This window comes from Platalea leucorodia (assembly GCF_965183815.1).
Source record: "Platalea leucorodia genome assembly, chromosome: 4".
Taxonomy (NCBI): Eukaryota; Metazoa; Chordata; class Aves; order Pelecaniformes; family Threskiornithidae; genus Platalea; species Platalea leucorodia.
The window spans coordinates 89475296-89496882 of record NC_138826.1 but is presented as its reverse complement, the minus strand read 5'-3'; the positions used below and the strand labels follow the sequence as shown (position 1 = coordinate 89496882).

The following is a 21587-nucleotide window of genomic DNA, read 5'->3' as shown; positions in this document are numbered from 1 at the left end:
AAACTGCAGAAGCATAACCTGGGGAGCTGAAACAACATTTACAGACATAACTGCCACGATAGCTTTCTTGACCATTCAGCAAGGGCAGACAAAGTAAAAGACAGAAAAAGAAAGGGGTATTTGGTGCTACAGATCCTCTTACCATGCTCCGGGCCTTTCAGTGCTAGCCGTGTCTGGTGGTGAGGAAGGATCTCAAGTTTGACATTATCCGCTGCATTAGCCAAAAACTGCGTTGCTTCTGCCAACGTACAGTACTCCATGCTGGTGCCGTCAATGGACAGAATATGGTCTCCTACATGTAATGCACCACATCTACATAAAAGAGGAAAAACTCAGTATCATCAGGTATGCTCTTTGCTTGGAAAATGAGTTTTACTGCCTTCAAACTGGTCATAACAACTATAAGCGTGTTCTTTTTTTTCTCGAGAGATTTGTGTTTTGTAGGCATTGTCACTGGTCAGACTTTATATCTATTAGTATAAACCTTAAAAACAATTCAGTTAATACAGTATATGTCAAGACATCACTCACAGAACTGGAATGGGGTAGCTGACTATAAAAATATGTGTGAATGGCAGCAGAATAAAATGAGAAGAGCTTAAGGAGACTCAAATAACTTGGTCACATATCCCTCACACAAGCACCCAGTTCATCATTTTTTGAGTTATAGTTCAAACATTTATTAGTACAAAAGCTGTAAATGATGATGAAATTATGCAGTAGTCAAACAAATAATGAAACCAGGGCTAGCATGGTGACTTGAGGAGTGGGGTGGGGAGGGGGCTATCTGCTAAATCTTGCTGCACTCAAGAGACTGGCTACTGGATGAGTTGAGAAATGCAAACACAGCAGTCAGCATCCCGACGTACCAGTCAAGTGGACAGCTCCTTTAATTGGTTACCCCCTGCGAAATGGGAAAAAACAGAGGGAGAAAATTAAAGCATCCTGCACCATTGAACTGGAGAACACCCCTGGATCAATGGCCGTCACTCTCAAAGTTTCTACTGTAGGGAAAAGCCCACAGAGGAGCTGTAGACTCACTGCTACAAGTGGGTGCCACCAAAAGCACCATTGTCAAAGAGGAGTTACAAGGTAGGGTGACTGGGGACATGCAGGAGAAATTTGCTGCTGAAACGTAATATTTAAAGATTTTTTTAGAGATATGTATCTAGAAATATACTGTATATGTATAAATGCATACACACACACACACACGCACCCCAGAAAAGATCCCACAGCTCTGTTAGCAGAAGCTTAGAGCGCTGGGGAAAAACCTATCCTTTTTTTCATAGTTTAAATGGTTTTATTTAAAGGTTTCAATGAAGTGGAAAAATTACTGCAAAATAACTCCAAAATACAGAAGCCAGTCTTCCTAATACCTCAGTCGTATTCTAAAATATCAATAAAAAAAATCCAGACATGAGGAGTTCCATTTCACTGTGCCACAAGAACAAGTGATATATTCTAAAAGAACACTTCAAGGTTGCAAAGCCTCGAAATTTACTTCCCTTGACAGCTGTTCCATATTGTATGCTTACTTTAAGAATTCCAGTGGGTTATTTATTTTTTTTTAAATACTAATCTCTGCTGCAGCATTATATTTAATAGTCAGAGCAGACCTCTAAACTTCTGTGTTGCATAGTGCAAGCAGACAGTCACATATTATATGGGGGCTGGCTTATGTCATTGAATACTATGTGAACAAGCTGAAGTAAATCGTGCCCTGGAAGTCTTAAACTCAGCAGTATGGAACAACAATCTGACAAAGTGCTAATTTTAAGACCCAGCAACCTTGAGAGCATCTGGTTCAGTCAAATTCATCAAAAATGGAAGGGTTTCTTTAAAACCAAACCAAACGACAGTAGAAATAAAATGGATGTATGGACCTGCAGTGTCAGCCCTCTGTCACACTCACCTGTCTGCAATACTCGCAGATTTGATTTTGTCTATGACAATGACCTGTTTGTTGCAGCACATCGAGGTAGTTAGTGCAACCCCAAGAGCAGCACCAGGAGTTTTGGCAACTTCAACCAGCAGTGGCCCAGACGCCGTTGCTACTGAATCTGTTAAAATGATACAACAAAAGATCAATATTATACTAATGTGGTACTTATGTCATTTACATATTTTCCCGCATAAAATCTCCATGGCTATTCTGCTTGTCTAACCAGACAACATGCCACATGAAGAAATTCTGGAATAGCATCAGTTTAGGTGTCAAGAATTGGCTCTTAATGTTAAAACCAATAAAAGCAAGAGGAGGTTTGTGAATCTGGGATGTTGGGAAGCTTCTCAGTGTGTCAGAATCAGAGATGGAGCAGGTTAGGGAACCAGGATGTGCTAGCAAATCACTCTCTTGCACAACTAAGCTAAAAATCACCTGGAATTTAAAACAGGTATGCTGAAGAAACAGAATTAATAAAACAAGTAGAAAATTATCTGAAAAAAAAAATGAACTGAAGTGAATAGGTTAGAGAAGGATGCTGAATTAATTTTCAGAAAAGAGGGGAAGGTCTGTGGACAACAACTATAATAATTAAATGAAGAAGGTGAAGCAAGGGTCTACCAGAAATCCCTCACAAAAAGAAAGGACAATTTAGCAGAAAATGGAGAAACTGCAGGAGGCATGACAGCTAGAAATGGTAGGAGTTAAAGCAAAACGCATGTGAGGAGGTTCAGGAGATTCTTGTAATATCCTGTCACCGGATAAAGTACTGACTTGCGACAAGGCACAGATATTAAATGACCAATACCGAAACAAGAAAGCAGAAAAATAGGAGGCAGCAACAGTCATGATTGACGACTGTGGTGAGAAACTATGCCCAAGAGAGACAAGTGCTAGACAGAACAAAGAAAAAAGACAGCAGGCTGCTCCCTAAATGCCAAAACAAAGCAGGCAGTGATAAGGGTGAAGTACATTCTGGAGACTGCCTGAGAATTCCTACTAACCAATACCCATCGATCAACAACTGATCTCAGTGGAGTAAGATACAGCAAGCGAAGGTGTCCTTTAAGGACATAAAAAGACTGAGACAAAAAAAGTGGTATCAGAAGCCTTTGGAGGTGCTTACAATCAGAATAAGGAAAAATGAGCAAGCAAAGACATGCTGGAGTAAAGTTACTAAATGTCCCGTTAGCACACAGGAAAGATTCCTGTTCACAGTGTACTGGAGCCTGCTGTAAGAATACTAAGAAAACGTTCAACTGCAATGTCTCTCAGAAGTCCCTAAGATTGAAGCTGTAAAAGAAGTGTAGCGGAACTTCAAAGTATGGAGGAAAAGACAAACGTCAAGATATTCCACTCAGTCTTAAATCTAGAAAATTAGTCCAAAAATGTAATTCTGACACAGAAGAGAAAGACTGTGAAAGAGAGTATTATAGTACAAAAGTAACAAGCTATATACCATGATACAAGAAATGGAATGAGAGCTTGAGTAACTAACACTCAGCTCAGTTGCTCTTCCTAGTTAGAGCACAACATAGGTAAACTGAATATAGAAGTGTATAATATACGACGTGAAAAAAGGTGTTTGGATGGAATAACATACAATACCAGTAAAGCATCAGTTAATTATTATAGAACTCCTTTTTCCCCCACAACTTGAAGTAATTTTTATATTCCTGTTGTCTTTTTTCTAGTTAGAAACCTGAGAGTTTGAAGGGGAGATTTAGTATTTTCGAAAGTGCCCATGAATTCCGAGTGATTAATTTTGTGCCCAACTGGGACTCACTTTTTAAAGGCTGAACTTCCATAGGCACTACCAAAATAAGCTGCTGCATAAATCTGAACCGAACTTTAAATTGTAATCCAAAAGGAGAGAGTTCACCCAGAAGCATTGCTGCCCGGAGCTTCAGGCACTAAATAGCTTCAAAGTTGGATGAACTGCCCTCAGCAGCTACCTGTCTTTCTCTTACAGTAACTGAAGGAGGAGGGTACAGCAATCAAATTGCTGTCTTAGATGCCTTAGTTAAGGTCTAAGTAAGACAGGGTGCATGCAGTGACTTGCATACAGCCAAAAAAGCACACGCAGCAGAGCAGAATTTAAGAATTGCTGATTCCCATTCCTGCACTGAGAAAAAATTCTTTTCTTCTTGAATATTCCAGTGGTTTCTGGAGCTACAAACAAGCTCGCATTTACAAACATATAGGAAGAAGACTCAAACGATGTTTGTCATCAGTACTGTGACACAGGTTTGAACTCACATTGATCCAGAAAATGGCAAAGCTCAACTTGTTACTGGCCTATCGCAAGTTCTTTCTGTAACGATTGCCTTGAGGAGAGGAGAGGAAACTAAATGCAAATATCTGTTGAGAATGAGCAAACCTTTCAAGATGCTGCTCTGGAGTTACTTGAGAAATGCACGATCAGCTTATGCCCTAGCGTTATTTCCCAGGAGCCTGTTGAAATGCACAGGGAAGGCAAACCAAGGCAGACAGGATGAAGAAATAAGATAACTACATTAGAGGAACCAGAAGAGAATAAATGGAGTGTGTCTAACTGTGGAAAATAAACACAAGGAAGAGAAATCAGAAGGCAATAATCAAGTACACATTCCCTGACAGAGAAGGATTAGTTTATCATGTTGAAGTAAAGCATGGATATGAAAAATGAATCATACAGGTATAAATTATTCATGTGTGAAGATGTTTCAGTCATTAAGATATTTACACCGTGACTGAAGCACTTACACACTATGTTGATTTATTGGCTATGTAATTGCATAAGATATACTGATGAATGTTCGTGTGAAAAACGCTCTAGATTTTTGATTTTGTTAATCATTTTTCTCACTTTTGAGCACTGCATCTCAATCAGTACAAGAGGCTTGATTAAAACCTCCCAGAGGAAGCAGCATTGCTTTCCGCATGCTAATACATTTCTTCAGCAAGATAGCGGCATACCTTTTTTATTTGACAGCTTAAATCACTGGCAACAAGAGGTTTTATTCTGAATATACTTTTATGATGTGTAAATATACTATATGATATATAAAAAGTTTTGGATAAAATAAGCAATGTCACCACCCCCCTCACCTCAAAAGATAATCACAAATGATTTTGAAAGTTGAAAAAAAGAATTTTTTTAGCCTGATAAAGCTACCACATTACATGCGTTTCTTTATGTCTGTATCTGCTAATCCTTATCTATCCTCACAGCTTGTTGAATACAGTTCAACAACTGGTGAGTGGCAGGGGACAGAAAACCTCTTTAGGATTCCCACAGTGGGGAAGCCAAAAAGTGAGCCGCTTTTATTAGGCAGCAGAAGATCTATATGTGAAACAGTACCTATAAATGCCCTAAAAAGGGAAAAACTTCAGTCATAGCTTGCAATCAATAATGACAATAAATTCACAGAAAACCAAACTTTATTCATTTATGATGCTTTTTTTTTTCTTCCCAAAACTTTCCTGTACTTAAAGCTGGGAAGTGCTGCTATACTGCAGGCTTGTTCCTGTAGGAACACTGAGCTCTCTCGCTTTTATCTGTGCTCTGCAGCTTCTCACTTCTCTAATTGGAAGGTTTTGGGTGCTTTCTTATTTGTTTCAGAACTCACAGCAACACAAGGTATAAATAATTTTTTTGAGTAGCTTAAAAGAGCCAGACAAGGAAGAAGCACGTCAAAACAGATTTTGACCTTAAAGAGCCAGATGAACCAATTGAAACACACAGCTCCACCAGACTGCTGTTGATCTTGCCTGGATGCTGCTGTATCTTCTAGCAATGATTTGAGAGACAAACAAGTGGATACCTTACTATGTCACACTAATTTTCCTCTCGCCAAGCTTCTTCCCTATTAGGTGTCCACAGGCTAATGATTTTTTCACCTTAAAATTGTATATAGCAGGTCCATGTAGCCTTCTCTGTTGTTGTTGTGCCTCTCTGACTGAAAGCAGCAAAAAAAGAAAAAATAGCAAGTCTGTGCCGGTTCAGATCAGTAAATAAATGCGTAGTTCCTCAAACCTTGCAGTCCTCCCAATGCAAAGTTTTAATGCTTTTGTAGCAATGCACTCACAGATCTAAATGTGTCTCACTCCTGTCAAACTAGAAGCCAGCATTTCACAGAAGTATTTTTTCTTGGTCAAAAAAATGTGCTCTGCTGCTCCTCACACCTTTCTTTGTTCCCTTCATACAAAATCTTTGCAGTCCACAGATAGTCAGTAGAGCAATCTCTCTCTCAGGTAAGAACTTTCTTTTGTCCATTCATTTCTTGGCAGTACACTGGATTCTTTACCTTCTCTCTCTTTTTCTGTAACCCTAATTTTTACCAGTACCTGTGTGCCTCATGCTCAGACTAGTCAAGAAAGCATAAAGTTAATTAAAACAACAGGACACCCAGATTACATTTTCAGAGCAGTAAGGCTCATTAAGCTCAGGTCATATGACACCTGGGTATCTTTCTGTAACACTCCTAAAAGAAAAAACACCTTCTACCCCTAAACCACAATTTCCAGTACTAATATCCAAAGATTGGACCAGTAGCTGCATGGATCACAGAGGTGTATTTTAGTGAAGTTAAGGAAGATTGTTGAGAACTGGAAAACATCTGAAATCTCTGACACTCCATCCTTTACGAGCAGAACGTTGGAACATTTACAGCAAATCAGTTTGAAGAAATCAGTTTGAATCCCCCCATGACTCCGAAATGACCTACACTTTATTCTTGCTTTCCTCTACTCTCTCTGTGTTCTTTTTTAATTCATGAAAATCAATAATTCTTTCCCAGCACCTGCTCAGCAATCATACATGTTACCACTCTGATGTATATGGGACAGTCATTGATTGTTCTCTGTTGAGTAAACTCTCATAGAAGGACCCTCACAAGCCCTTAAATGCAGAAATGCATGGCCATTTCCTTGAACTTGCTTTCTTTAATGAAAGTACAACAGAACGTAGGGAGGCATGTGTATTAACGTATGTGAGCCAGTGCGAGACAGCGTCCAATACAAAACACTCTATTGCAGTTGGGTCTTACTCTAGAGAAGTTGAGGCAACCAACATACTGCTGTCAGCACTCAGTGCACAAGTAGAAGGTAGTTAGAAACTGCAGCGGTGAGTCTGGTGTGTAAGGCATAGAACGGGATGACAGCAGACCCAGCTTCTGCTGCCAGACCTGAGCCTTTATTTGCCACACTTCAGTTGCAACAGGGTATTTTACAGAATAACCGATGGTGGGGAATGCAAAAATAGTTGTGTCCGTTCATTCAGAATCAGCTTGTTAGAGATTAGGACCCCTGTCTTCTGTAATAAGTAGCAGGAGTTGAAACATTAAACCCATTTTTTTTCCCAGAAATGGCTCAAGATTTCAGGTGTCAAACGTACCATAGCTTTACCACCAGGAGATCTGAGTATTTGCCATTCCTTTGGAAAGCTAGATTGCTGAAATGCAAAAATCTGAGTTGATAAATTTCTTACAGGTAGCTTAAAATCCATGGCCAGTTGTACAAATTTGAGCCCAGGTAACCAGCCCAAAGAACAGGCAGAACTTCTAACAGACTGGATGAATTTTGTTTCTAAGATCTGTGGCTTTAGCACCGACACTCTCCATACAGACCATTTTGCCAGGCCCTTTACAGCACTTCTCAGCTGACAGTGGAGCAACATAAAAGCACTCAGGGATTCTTGAGTGCATTCACATCCACTTTTCTTCATTAACCAACAGACTGTTCATTACTGTCAAACAGTATCTTAAACTGCACTTAATGAATTCTGTCATCCTCCATGTGGTTCGCTTATTGTATTCTTAAGGACTATTTTTTTTTTTTTTAATGAACACCAACCCAGAAAGAACATTCTTTGTGTCCATTAAAATGCTCTCTCTATAAGATTCATACACTTAAAGTTGTCCCAGCTCCTCACAGTCCAGTGGCAAGATCGTATCCCTATCTGCAATAGTGGGACTCATAATCCTCTATTGTACCACGGCCCCCACTATTTCCCTTTTCATGTTTCCCTGGGACTGCCCTAGCAATAGGTGGTCGACCTCCTCCAGTTGTCTGCCTTTTCCATGGTCTCCAGCAAAACAAGAGCCAAAACCACAAATGGCTGCTTACTTTACTGCGCAAGAGAAAGATTTGCTGGGAGTGGGGAAGCATTTCTCCACCTTTCTGCTTCCTCTGTGCGTCTCTCCACTAACATCTTTCCTCTTCTTTCCCTGGGTTTGTAGTTCACCAGGTCACAGATGCAGAGAGATGAAAAGGCCCACTTTTGGCACTGTTTTTCAGCCACATCCTAAAATATTCCTTAGGCTATCTTGCTAACATTTTTAATTTCCTTTGTAGGGGCATTTTCATTCACTCATATTTAACACCAACTAGATGATTAGCTAAGTCTCCCTTACACACACAGAGCTGAGTGATGGTTATTTAAATACTAAATTTTTTGGGTGGGAAGCTGCTTATTTGTGTAATAACCTTTCCTTGTACTCCAAAGATAATTTGATCTCAACAAATCCCTAATCTCCATTTTGCAAAAAAGGGAATATTAATTAAATATTTTTTAAAAATGATCTAATTAAGAAATTGAGATTGGGATCATGGGTCAATGTTTTCAAGAGGGAAAGTAGCAGCAAGGAAGAGAGTAGGAGTAAGACTTCTGCAGTGCCTGAAGGGCAAAGGAACAACATTCAAGACGCCCTACAGCTGGGAAGCACCATTATCACTCATTCAGAGCAATATTATTTGATTCCTCATACTTTTGTGACTGTAAAGGTCATAAGTAAAGCACACACGGGGTACTGATACACAGCACTGGCCTTGGTATTCTGTTCTACTAATATTGGATAACGTTTGCACCCTGGCTTTGTTCATGCTTCATTTAGCAGAGTAACCTTTTTTCATCTCAGATCTTATGGGAAAACTAGAATCAATGCCAGCTAGCAAGGTCTGATAATGATGGCTGAAAAGCAAAAAGTCACTGACAGTGTTTCTAATTCTCCCCTGAGAGCTGGAATACAGAAAATTATTAATAAGCTTAATGACATGTAAGACTTTGCCCTAAAATATATTTTGGAACAGAGTAAGCTGGCGTTATACATTGCAAGCAATATTCAGGGAGAGAGGGTGGTGTTTCTTTAATAATAAACCAGCTATTTAAAAATTAAATATTTTTCTTGTTCAAAGGGTCAGTGGCAGTCTCCAAGGCACAACTTATAACCTACCATAAAATATGTGTGCTCCTAGTGTTCCCTTGATTATGGAGTATCTGTGTTTCAGGCAGGCTGTAGAGTGAGCGACAGTTGTTCTAATTTTACCTGGCTCAGCTAGAATTAGAGGGGCAAGAACATTACTAAAAAAAAAAAAATTAATAATAATAGTAGTGTCTTTTTCCTTATTGCCAGTAACAGCACGGCACTGGAGCTGCGGGGCTACTAATTGAAAGAAAGCTCACGGAGTCCACAGAAAAACATGAAACTGCTGCTAAGGAAAAAAGCTACTAATGGCATTTTACACCCTCTTACCTTTAGAATCATCAGATTTCAAAAATGAAAAACAGGAATACTTTCAAGAGGACGCCAGCAGATTGAGTGACAGTGGGATCAGAGTGGCCTCTCAACCTCAGAATGGAAAATAGAGACATTTTCTCTAAACTAATGTGCTGCCTATCTCCTCTGCTGTACACAAGCAATTTCACATTCTTGCAAACTGACTGGCACAGTCTTTCCATTTTCCTCTTCTTGCCTAATTCCTGCAGTTCATTTATATGCCTCTAATTCAGCCAAGTTCTTCAAATGAAAAGCTTAGGAGCTGCCTTTACCTAATTTCATACTTTACAACCTTAGCCTCGTCATCCTTCTCAGCTCAGAAATGCCTCCTAATCAGCTGAAGAACCACCCCTGCCTTCAAAGTGCTCACACCAGTGTGGGTGGGGATATACTCAAAATACACTTGTGGACTTTCTTTCTCAGACTTTCTCTTGTGTTCAGACCACAAAAGCCTGCCTCAACCCCTTCTGCTTAAAAAACTTTCCCCAATTCTTGGGACACTTCTTCCTCCTACTAACTGTTCAATGCTCATGCTTCATTTTTACTAGGTCCCTCCTCTGCTCAAAAGCTATATTAAATCCTTATCTCTTCATTCATCTGTATCTTCCTTTTTGTGTGCCCAATTATTAATTTAAAACCCAATTTCTCTGCTGCTGAATTTAAACAGAGAGGGGACATGGCAGCTGGAGCCTGTACAGAAGGTCCTGGATCTGCCTCTTTGAAGCTAATCCGAATGCATTTTAAATAAGCCCAGGCTCTGCAATTTCCTTCCTTTGTCATCCGAAAAATGAATACTACATAGAAAATTCAGATGACACTTAAAGAACTACTGAAAACTCAAATCTCCACCCCTGATGGCAGCACGTTGGCATCAGAACTTGGGAGCCTATAAAAACACCTTTATGCTTAGTTTGGCAACCTGAGCCTCAAACACCACCTTTATATTGAAGGATGGCTCCTGAAAACCACCCTGAAACAGTCTATAGCATTAGATTGATTGTGAAATGTTTGCAGAAGTCAGCAGCCGTGGAATGCTGCCTGCATTTCATTCCAGGAATGGAACTCACAAATACTTACTTTTTAAAACTATCTCTCAGAATAAGAAAGACCCCCAAAATGGTGCAAATAATATGTAAAGTCCTCTTGCTGAGACCCTGCAATACAAAATACTATTTTCTCTATTGCACAAAGCATAGAAAGAATCACAGAACCATTGAATCACAGAATGCTTTGGGTTGGAAGGGACCTGTGAAGATCATCTAGTCCAACCCCCCTGCCACGGGCAGGGACATCTTTCATTAGATCAGGTTGGTCAAAGCCCCATCCAACCTGATCTTAAACACTTTAAATGATGGGGCATCCACAACTTCTCTGGGCAACCCGACAGATACATATGTACAAAAGAGCTTCTCATACTTATTTTTTCTTGCAAGTAGGACAGGAAATAAAATACAGAAGAACTTTGATTTCTCCAAAACACTCCAGCTCTTGCAGGATTCTGTACCTGACTAATCACAACAAATAGAACAAATAAGGACAACACAATCTGCATCTCTGCCTGCAAACTAAGGCACAGCTGGTGTGTCCAATTTTGCATCTGCCAGTCTCAAAAGTATGCCTGTAAGTACACACTACTATAAATAATATAAAGCGCTGCAGTACCCAGAAATTATGCCTATTTGCCATAATGACCCTAAGTTTCCATCTAATGGGAACAGTAATAATTAGAGTGGGACTTGATTCTCTTCAAAAGCCTACAGAGCACAAAGCTCTTCACTGCCAGCACTTGACAGATGGGAACAAACACTGCGAACATCCAAACTTTGTGTCGAGCTGACAGTTCCCATCTGCCCAGGGCTCTACCAGGATAACAGCATCTTGGATAATCCCAAAAGCTTCAGAGCAAAGGTGTTCCCTGGACAGTTTGGACACCTTGGTAAGAGAGCTGACACGCACACACAACAGTTAAGGCAAATAAGGACATGTCAATGCTGTGGTAGTGATGTACCTGAGCTGTCCCTGTCTCCCCGCCATGCTGGTGGGAGCTGAAGCCCTGGAAGCAGGGGAGCCACACAGGCAAGGCGCTGGGCCTGTGACAGCCACTTCTGCTTCTCACCAGAGTGGCTAATGCCAAGTGCAGCCCCACTCCCATGTGGCTGGGCTGCTTGGCGTACTTGAGGTGCATGACTAGACCTTACTCAGGGGTTCTCTGAACTGAGCCATACTGCCTCACACATTCACAATTACTTATTATTTGCACGCGTTAGTGACCTCTGCACACAAGCAAAGTGCAGTCTCTGCCTTGGAAAGCTGACTTTGGGGGTGCTTCTGCTAACGTTGAAATCAACAGACTTGGTTTGGTTGAACAGACAAGAGGTTTCAGACTAATCTAAAACACTCCTCTGCAAAGTCTATTAGGTGAGTATACACCAGAAGAGAAGAAAAAGTAAAGTAAACTCTACATCATTGTCCATAAAAGATTATATGCATTTCTGATGCTACAAGTTTGTACTATCAGTACCACTTTTTTCCCAAAAAACTTTGGTCTCTTTTCGATAATCTGTGCTCTAGCACAGCTGTCTTATAAATAATTGGTGCATTGGCACAGCCACGGTATAAAATGCTACCATGCAGAAGGTCGAGGCTGAGATCTGATCTTGATATTTATGCACCGAGGAGCAGAGTGAGAGTTTTGCAGCTCTGAGGGGTTGCACAGGATATTTTGCCATTCAATGCCAACCACTCATGAAATGAAACTTTGGTAGAATGAGTCAGGAAACAAGTTTATTAACTGCCCTCTCTTTCCACTTTGGTATTGCCTGAGTGGCAGTTCAGCAAAAACATTTCAAAGAAATAGAGGAAGTAATTTAGGTAAATTGCCCTCAAATCCAACACAGAAGCCACGGTTCTGAACATAAGCTCTTTGATCTGACATTGCAAAAATAATCCAGGATTGCTTACCTGTTGCCTATATATTTCCAGCTTTTCCCTTCCCAGTGCTCGTTCCAAGCAATACAGAAACAGGACTACTGGGAGTATTCACACATTTAAAGTAAAAGAAGGTCTCAATATCCCCTGTTCTCTGCAGCATACATTTCCAGCAAAAACAATTGTCCACATTTCTTTTCCCCAGATCCCAACCAAGCAATAACCTCTAGAAACCTAAGCACCCCATAACTGACAGAGTCCCAGCAATGAGAAGTGCACTCTTTCATCTGCTTCCTCAGCAGGCAGCCTGCCAGCTTGCTGCCAGGGTCACCCTTGCCAAGGTTCCTATGTGGCTCCTCTTTTGCTGCGGGACAAGCCATTTACCTCCTGCCAGAGCAGCTCCTGCTGCCAGGCTCGGAGGGACTCCAGGTCCTCTCATACCCCTGGCTGACGACTTTTTTCTTTTTGAAGATGTTCCAGTGCTCATAAAGTACACAGATTTGTAATTCAGTAATTCAGTAATTACTGGATTTGTGTAAAGGAGAACCTGTGAAAAGCCTTTTCTGGGTGTGTTTCTTTTTCATGGTTTTTTTTGACCAGTGAAAATACACCCAAATTCACCTAAGCTGTAAAGCCCTTGAAAAATTAGAGGTCATGGTGCTCAGAAGAAAGCTATTCCGTTCAACACTGCTGAGCTGACCGTAACAGAAAGACTGTGCTTATGCAAACTGTGAAAACCCAAATGAATTAAGAGTTGATTAAAATCAGCAGAACATCAACATAAATCATTATAAAAATACATGCACATAAAAAAAAAGCTCAGAAGTGTCTGTTTACAAACAGAATGACATTAAAAGGAAAATATTACGGTCACCATGTGGGCACAAAGCACTTCAAACTTAATGAACCCCAGAATGAGTATTGCCTGGATTAATTTATTTTTACCTCCCTTCTTCAATTAAATAATCACATATTCTTCTTTCTTCAAGAGCCTCAGGTGGAAGGTACACAGTGACTATTTAATGAGTAGCAACCCTTCTCCCTTTTTTTTCCATGCTCATGATTTAATTACTAAACAGTGTTCTCATCCTTCTCTGAGCATATATGATGGGGGAGAGCTATTCTATGGTGCAGCCTCTGAATATTCATTACAACACATGATTATTAATGATTTTATCTTATAACCACCCTTCAGAGCAAAAGTGTGGCATTTTGCCCACTGTATAGATAAACAAATGAGGATCAAAGAAATGAAGGTCGAAAGCATCCATTATACCAGAGAGGCTGATGTGAGATACCTATGCTGGGATTCACTGCACCAAAATGCAGGCATCCGTAGAGCAGACCTGAGGTAGCTACACCTGAGCTGGAGGCTTAAACTCCCTCTACAACCATCAGAGAAAACTGGCATTTAAAAAATGTGTTTCACCTGCCCTACTTTAGGCATCTACATCAAGACGAGACAAGCTATTCTTTAGAACATTTCTCTCACTTGACTGTTTTCCAGATCACTTAGTACTATGCAGCAGGTGACTGATGAAGGAAAAACGTATGCAATCATTCCAATCAAAATCTATATCATAACGCATATGCTCCAAGGCATCTGCATAAGGCTGCATGGGCATCTTTAATTCTTGCATTTCCTGTCCCTGAAAAGTTGAACTGAAAGGAACTTTGCAAAGACAAGAAAAAACATTCCCCAATATACACAAAATCTTTTGGAAAAGTCATCACAAAATGCTGCTTTTACTGAGCACACTGAGCTGTATTCTTTCTATGACTTCCAAATGTAGCTAAGTCTGGGTGGATTTTCACTGGAATAAGCAGATGAGACTTTCCTGAAAAGGGTTTTCTCTCCCTCAACCAGTACCTACAGAATTGCACGTCCGTGTTCCAGTGCTTCAAAAAGACACATCTTCGCAAAGAAAAGATTCTCCAACTTTCTCATCATAGGCAAAACAACTGTCTCTAAACTCTTTCCTGGAAATGGCAGAACAACTTTGCCTGAAAATGCTTTAAAACGAACAAAAAAAAAAAGGGCACACTTAGGCAGTTATGGGGAAGGTGGAAGGAGGCTACAAGGAAAACCTTAGCGTAAACTGCTGAAGTTTTCACTGTTCTTAAAATCATGGGTTTAACTGTGAGGCAGTTTACGGAAGTCTCAAAAAAGCCATTCCTCCTGCAAGTGGGATCATAAAGAACCACAGAAAGGACACATCCTTTCTTCTTTGTTTTTCCTTTGCGGCTGTTTTCTAGTTTAGACATAGCAGCTGATACTTATCCCACATTCCCTACCTAACTAAAGAATGGCAGAACGCACTGAGACAGACCAGCAGACAAGCAGACCTCGCCATGATTTATAACGTCAAACGCTAATGTTTGAAATCTGGTCTGTTACGTGAAAGCCAAAAAGTAAATCAAATGAAATGCATGGTGGCTGTTCATCTAAGAGCTTCTCTGGCATGCTCGAGGGTGGAGACTTTTGCTGTGATCTAGATGCAAACTGGGACGACCTATAAAACTTATCACAAAACTGGTAATTTCATGCATGTACACCATTTTCCCATGCTAATGCTGAAGTACCAGAAGAGAAATATTTTAGTAAAGGGGCGAAGAGAAAATGGGCCTGGCATTTTTACGGTTGGACTCAATGATCTCAAGGGTCTTTTCCAACCTAAATGATTCGCTGTTCTCTTTTCATTAGTAGGCAGGAGAGGACTGACTGGTAACTGGGTGTAATGAACTGGGTGGAGTAAACAGCACTATTTTTAAATAATGTGCATCAGGGCTAGGTCCTTGTAACACAGGTCTTTTCTACACTTCAGACTTGAGTTGGCTCTAGAATCCTTAAAGTACATGCTCTTATGCTGACAATGAAATAAAACATTGATTTACTGGTGCAAACAGTGCTTAAACTAGAAGACTTCTATGCTGGCAGAAGACATTTTTGTTGGTATAAACTGCATGTCCATTTGGTGAGAACTGAGGAGAAGAGCAAAGAAGCACAGCTCTGCTGTTTATTTCCGTATGGGCAAAGCTCTTCAAATGGACAAGAGCTACATTTTTCTCCTTTGAGTCCTATTTTAAATCCCAGCTGAAATCCATGAGAGTGTTCCTACTGAGTCAAACAGGCTTGGGTCAGGTGCTGGCTAACTTCATGAAAGGCACCTGACAGATGACCTAAGGATCAATAGTTCTTGTTCTCATCCCAAACACTTCAGATGACAGCAGACTGCAGCACTGCTGTGGCTAGGGATTATACGCAGCTTCATGTGCACACGAAAACTACTGAATTCTGCAGAGAGAATCACCTAGCAGAGCATACTCAACAATCAAGATAAAACCGTACAGTTAGCTAAATGTGCAATTCCAGGGCATTTAATACCTGAATTAAGCATTTATTTTAAAATTAGGAAGTCAAACGTGAATAACAATGGCTAGTTACAAGTTGTTGTTGGCCTCCCTGAGCCAAAAAATGGCAGGAGGAATTGCAGGGAGAGTTTGTTTCAGATTTTCTTTGCAGCTATGGGGGATGTTGTGCCAAAAGTATATTAATGACAGAAGGGAAACCACAGGCTCAGTGTGTCTGCAGTCCAGGTTTTTTTTTCTTTCTTTCTTTCTTTTTTTTTTTTTAATTTAAGCTGCTTGAAGCCTTTAGATTTCAATTAAGAACTCGGGCAAGATGACCTGAATCAGCAATAGCTTTTGGATATAAAATAAAGGATAAAGAAAAACCCAGCTAGGAGTTTTTAAATAAAGTGTTGAGGGACTTCCTAAGTAACATGAAACAAGTCCCAAAGCTCTGCCTCGAGGTGTACATATTACTGTCTTCTCATGTATATAACCTTTGGATTATCTGCCAGAAAAAAAGTGAAACCAACCCTGTAATTCAGATGCAACATGGGTTATAGATGCTTGCGTGTAATACAATAGGAAACCTTACCCTAGAAAGCCCTTTCTTCCTCATTAGCATCCCCACCTCTGTTCCCCCATCGTCTGTCTCTTTTCTCCCCAGAGCTTCATTGCCTCTGATGCCCTACAGCCAATTTTGTCTATTGGCAAAGACCTACTCTGCTTCCAATTTCATGCAGGTAACCTAAGGGTCTGGGTCACCACATGACTTGACTCGCTTCCAAGAAAGAGTGCTTTATACTGGTGTGGGTTCTGCACGTAAAAATGCAATTTTATCAGCCAGGGAAGAAATGTCTGGAGGCACATAAGAGGAAGGAAGAAACCTCAGCTTGCCACAGCTTTACCTGTAACCTTGGGAAGCTGTCATATCCTTCATTACTCATCTCTTCAGGAGGGCTCGGCACTCTTTTTTTGGCTGCAGTGAGCCATGACTTTTCTGCTAGTGTCAGAATTGCAATTAAAGATGAAACTGGTGAATGGTCTAGATAAGTACTTTTCATAAAATCACTCCCACCCCCTTCTCCTCCCCCAAGAAGAAAACAGGTAAGATTGAAATGAAACCTGTGGTCAGGTGCCTTCGGTTTATTTCAAATGTGTGTTCAATTACCACAGAAACATCATTTTGTTAGGGTCCCCCAGCATCTACATTGAAATAGCAACATGACCAATCAATAATAGCTGTCAGAATATTCTGGCCAGTTTCCTTACAAATGAAAATTGTGAGACTCACAGAAGGTCAAACACCACTAATGTGAGTCACCAATGAATTGATTAAAAAAAGAAAAATCCAATGATTTTTTGGCTGAACATAGGCTAACACACAGAGCAATTTTTATCAATGGCTTCCCCAAACCACTCTGATAAATATTGAGTTCATGGGCTATGAAATGACCTCTTTAAATGAACAAAGCATGGTAACCGTGCATTTAGGAAAAAGATACAAAGACAAGTTATTATGGGTTTTTAAAATTACTGTAGGGGAATGTGGTTTGAATAGCAAACACAGAGAGAACATAACATTTCACTGATCATACAGCTGAATAACACCATCGGAAGAGTAATTCTGTGTAACAAAATCACGTTGCAAGATGTGGCACTGGTGCAATTACCTTTGAGTAACTATGTTGATTTCAAGATAAACTCGTTCAGCTTAGATGTTGATTTTTTTTCCCTACCTACATTTCCAGCTCACAGGAACTGTGAGTTGTACTGTCTTCTCTGATCAGTACACATCTCCCATGTGCTGAATACTAGATGGTACAATCTCAACAGCATCTGCTTTGGATCTCATTCATACCAGTTTTGCACCAGAACACCATTAATTGAGACAGTTCAGATCTAGGCAAAATACCTACAAGTATTCACATTTTAAAAGCCATCCTTTTTCAGCAAAAGTGTTCTGTAAAATGAAGAATGAACCTTAGCGTAAAGGGATGAAAATCTGTCCTACTGCATCCCAATTTAACCTCAGTTTATGCCCTGCACAGGTGTTCCAGGAAACGATCGGAGGGATTCTCTGGTTTTCTCCCCTTGGCCTAACCGGTCAGGCACAGTCTGGGTATGTCATACCCACGAAAAAAGTCAAGTGGATGGAGTAGTTAGATTCTGGATTTTTTAAATACTTCCCTCAGGGAAAGCTGTGGGAGACATTTAGTGTTTTCCTCTCCCTGGAATGCAGGCAGGAATGGAGCCTTTGCTGCTGCTGTTATTTCCTCAGAGATGGGCCCTTTTAGAGACAGCTTCTGGGGTTACAGCCCAAGTTCTCTCTAATATAAAGAAAATAAAACCTGTCCCTTATTTCTTAGTCTCTCAGATGCCTACAATGCCACTAAACCAAATCCAAGGCTGATTTTTTTAATTGGATTTTTTCTGATTACAGAGTTTCTCTTGCATTGAATTGCATGGCACATGCAGAAGATCCTTTAATCTCCAAGAAGCTTAATTATCATCGTCTTTGTAAAACTTTCACACCTGCACTCTGAATTTAAGTACTTCAGCTACCTGCTTAATTTTTTTTTCAGATCAGCACAAATCAGGATACTTCATTATCCTTTTTAGTCTGCTGTTGACCAGCACACTAAGTAACAGATAAGCCAACTTACTGAAAGACCTCTTGACTAACTTCCAGCTGACCAGAGGTATGGGCATGTAGCAGAGATGGCAATTCTTTTTCACACTGCATTTCATGGCATGTCTGGATAGCCCTCATGCAAAGTGGAAAGATTTGATCAATCCTTTTTTCCCATCTTTTATTAAATATATATGAGGGTTATTTGCTCCTTCCATCCTCTTGCTTGGAGCCTGGCTTGTGGACAGGAGAGGTTATTACAGCCATCTCCTTCCATCATTTGTTTTTAAATACTTACTAAAAGAAGGACAATAGTGTATTTTTAACAGGCAGAGGCTGCTTCCGTTTGAGGATCCAAACCCTTGAATTAGCATCAAAAAAATTCAGACAACATGCTTTGTGAGGAGACAGGAGGATAGATTAGGAAGGCTCTACTTTAATGAATGCCCATCATGAAATACATTAGATATTTCAGACTGACTTTTTTTAATTGTACGCTATTTAGACTAAGTGCATACAAGTATAGGTTTCCCTTTCCTGACAAGTCTTTGAAGACAAATTTGTCCATTACTCTTGGTACCCAGTGAGTAAAACATAGAATATTTTCATATAAGAAGTGGAACTTGGAAGATAATACACACCACCCCTCCCACCCCCTTTCCTAGTTATTTATGACAATGAAATTGTATTTTTAGTTTTCTGTTACAGGGACATCTCATTTCACCTTTACAGTTTTTTCCTCCCATACAAAGCAATGTTTATTAAGCTGCTTTTAATGAGGCCATGGTTTCAAAAGCACTAGAGAGAAATGTTAATTGGACCTGTTAGAGTAATTTGTAACTTATATGGTTCAGCTAAACTCCATTTATTTCTCTTTAGGGATGATCAAGAAGTTTGTAACAAAAGAAATATCTGTAATATTTATGAAACCCTTGTAACACATGACAACTCCTCCCTTCTGTAATCATCTACTAGCAACATGGCCATCAAAGTGTAAAAACAAATCATAACCAGGCAGAGAAAAGAAGGTAAAAAAATTCTATAGGGCAAATATACTTGGGAATCATAGACTTTTCTCATTAAAACATCTTGATTTAATTGCTTACAATTTACAACTTGGCCACAGTTCAAACATTTAGTGTGATTTTTTTTTTCTTATGATTGTTACCTCTCTCAGGCTGTATTTTTTTTATTGGTTTATTTGGTTATTTCAGCTGAAACAGGTCAGCTGTATCTAAGAGCATCATTAGGGAAAACCAAACTGGTTTATCCCCACACAGAAAATTCTGCAGGTTTTATATTGAAAATTTATGTTCTCTATGTGTCTTCATTACCTGACAGATCTGGCACAGAGAATTAAGAGCCAGGAGGAGGGGAGAGTAGGAATTCTTGGGCAAGAAGGGGAGGAATTTGGGGAAGGAACTGAGGTGAGATGGTGATTGATCCAAAAAGAAGCTGCACTAGAAGAAACTTGGGAATGGTTTGCTAAGAGACAGGGACAGGAGAACAGGCTAAAGAAGGACAGGCATGAAAACTGCAAAAGGCCTTTATGGAGGGAAATCAGCAGCGTGAGAGAAATGTGTTGGAAAATTACCTAGGCCTTACTTGGCAAAAGACAGAAGTGAAAACTGGGCTGTAAGGAGAGGGAATAGCATGTTGGGGATTTAGGACCTTCTAGAAAAGAAGACTCAAACTAGGTCAGTAAGGAAAGGGAAATTCAAGCAGCTGCTGGGAAAAAAGACAGTAATGCAGCTAGGAACCAGGATAAGAACAAAGAACAGAGGAAAAAAAGCATCACGCTTGCATGAAGCGGACAGGAAGGAACCCGGGATCCTGAACCTTCACAGTTCTCCACTGTCAGCAAACGTCCTTCAAACCCACTGGTCACATGTGTCTCTCAAGTCTTTTCTGGTTCCCAGGAAGCACCTATGTACTGTGCTGGACAGCCAGTCTGACAACCCGGCTAACAGGGAGCAGACTGGTGGGCTTAATGGTTCTCACTCTTTTGAGGAACTATTTGGGTACAGACGTAATGTCAGATATAAAGTTTTTCCCACCGAGAAACCTAGGTAATGGTATATAAAAATGTGTCAACGCTGTTAAGGATGTCAGCTCACAGAAATATTGGGAAACGACTAACTGACAGTTGCTTATGCAACACTGATACCATTCATTAGGTAGAGAAATACTATTTTCTTACAAGGCCCCATTCCGCACCTCTTTCACTACTCAGCAGTCCTCATAGTGAAACAAGTGTCCTACTCATAAGACAAAGCACTGTAAACTTTGAGGGAGCGTGCAGTGAACGAGTTGGGTGGCAGGTGTGTAAGGAGTAAAGAGGGAACTGCAAGAAAGAGAAGAAGGTCATGTTAACGTGGAGGAGACAGCTGAGTGCTGCTCTGAAGTACCAGATTGTCTTTCTGTCACAATTTCAGTAAAGGCTGAAAAGCACATTTAAACGGTATTGGTCACTAATTGCAGGCATTTTCTTGTTTCACAGTCAGCAGCAGTATCTCTTGATCACACAAAGTACCAATGAATCAAGAACTGAGTTTTGAATTTGCCAGCCCAAAGTGCTGGAATTTTTTTTAAACCATAATGTCTATTTCCCTTAGGTTTCCATGCTACCCATTTATCTCAAGAGGTGTTAAAAAGGTATTATCTTCCTTTTAAACCAGGTAAAATTTAAAGTGGATTAAAGCAGGTAAGCAAGCATGAACTGATGCCTGACCGATGGATATCAGTCCCCTTGCAGGCTCATGATGAGACTCGGTGAAGTCAGCATGTCATATTTAGTAGCAGCATGAGAGATGAAGGGTTAAAAGGAATAATCCCCACTTGCTACTGTAAAAAAGCAGTCCTGAAACCCAGAAAACTCGACAGCAGAAAAAATCACAAGGCTCAGACTTCTCTGAAGGAAAAAGCCTCTTTTGGTGCCAAGGATAAGTCACATCCCAAAACATCTTATCTTTCAGTAGATGAAATCCTAACAAGCCAGCACTACAGAGAAAGAACTTACTTATTGTATACATCCACATCTGTCAGTTCATACTAATGTCCCTGATGCAGGCATCCGGGCACTGACAGCAGAAAGCACAAATAGTGTGTTTGATAAACAGGGAACTTGTGCAGTAAGATGAGAGACTAACGTGCCATAGCATGTAGATTTAAATATCTGCGTAGTTTGCACAGCGTG

At 40.3% G+C, this 21587-nt stretch overlaps 1 protein-coding gene across 11 annotated transcripts in view; it reads right to left on the bottom strand.

The window, feature by feature from the left end:
- Positions 1-21587, bottom strand: part of GRIP1 (glutamate receptor interacting protein 1) — a gene marked incomplete at its 5' end in the record, with an annotated part of 332803 nt that overhangs the window by 48330 nt on the left and 262886 nt on the right. For all 11 annotated transcript variants that reach the window (XM_082308369.1, XM_082308362.1, XM_082308360.1 and 8 more), the window contains 2 exons: positions 143-312; positions 1916-2063. In XM_082308369.1, the coding sequence (XP_082164495.1) occupies positions 143-312; positions 1916-2063 (318 nt within the window). The remainder of the gene's footprint in view (positions 1-142; positions 313-1915; positions 2064-21587) is intronic.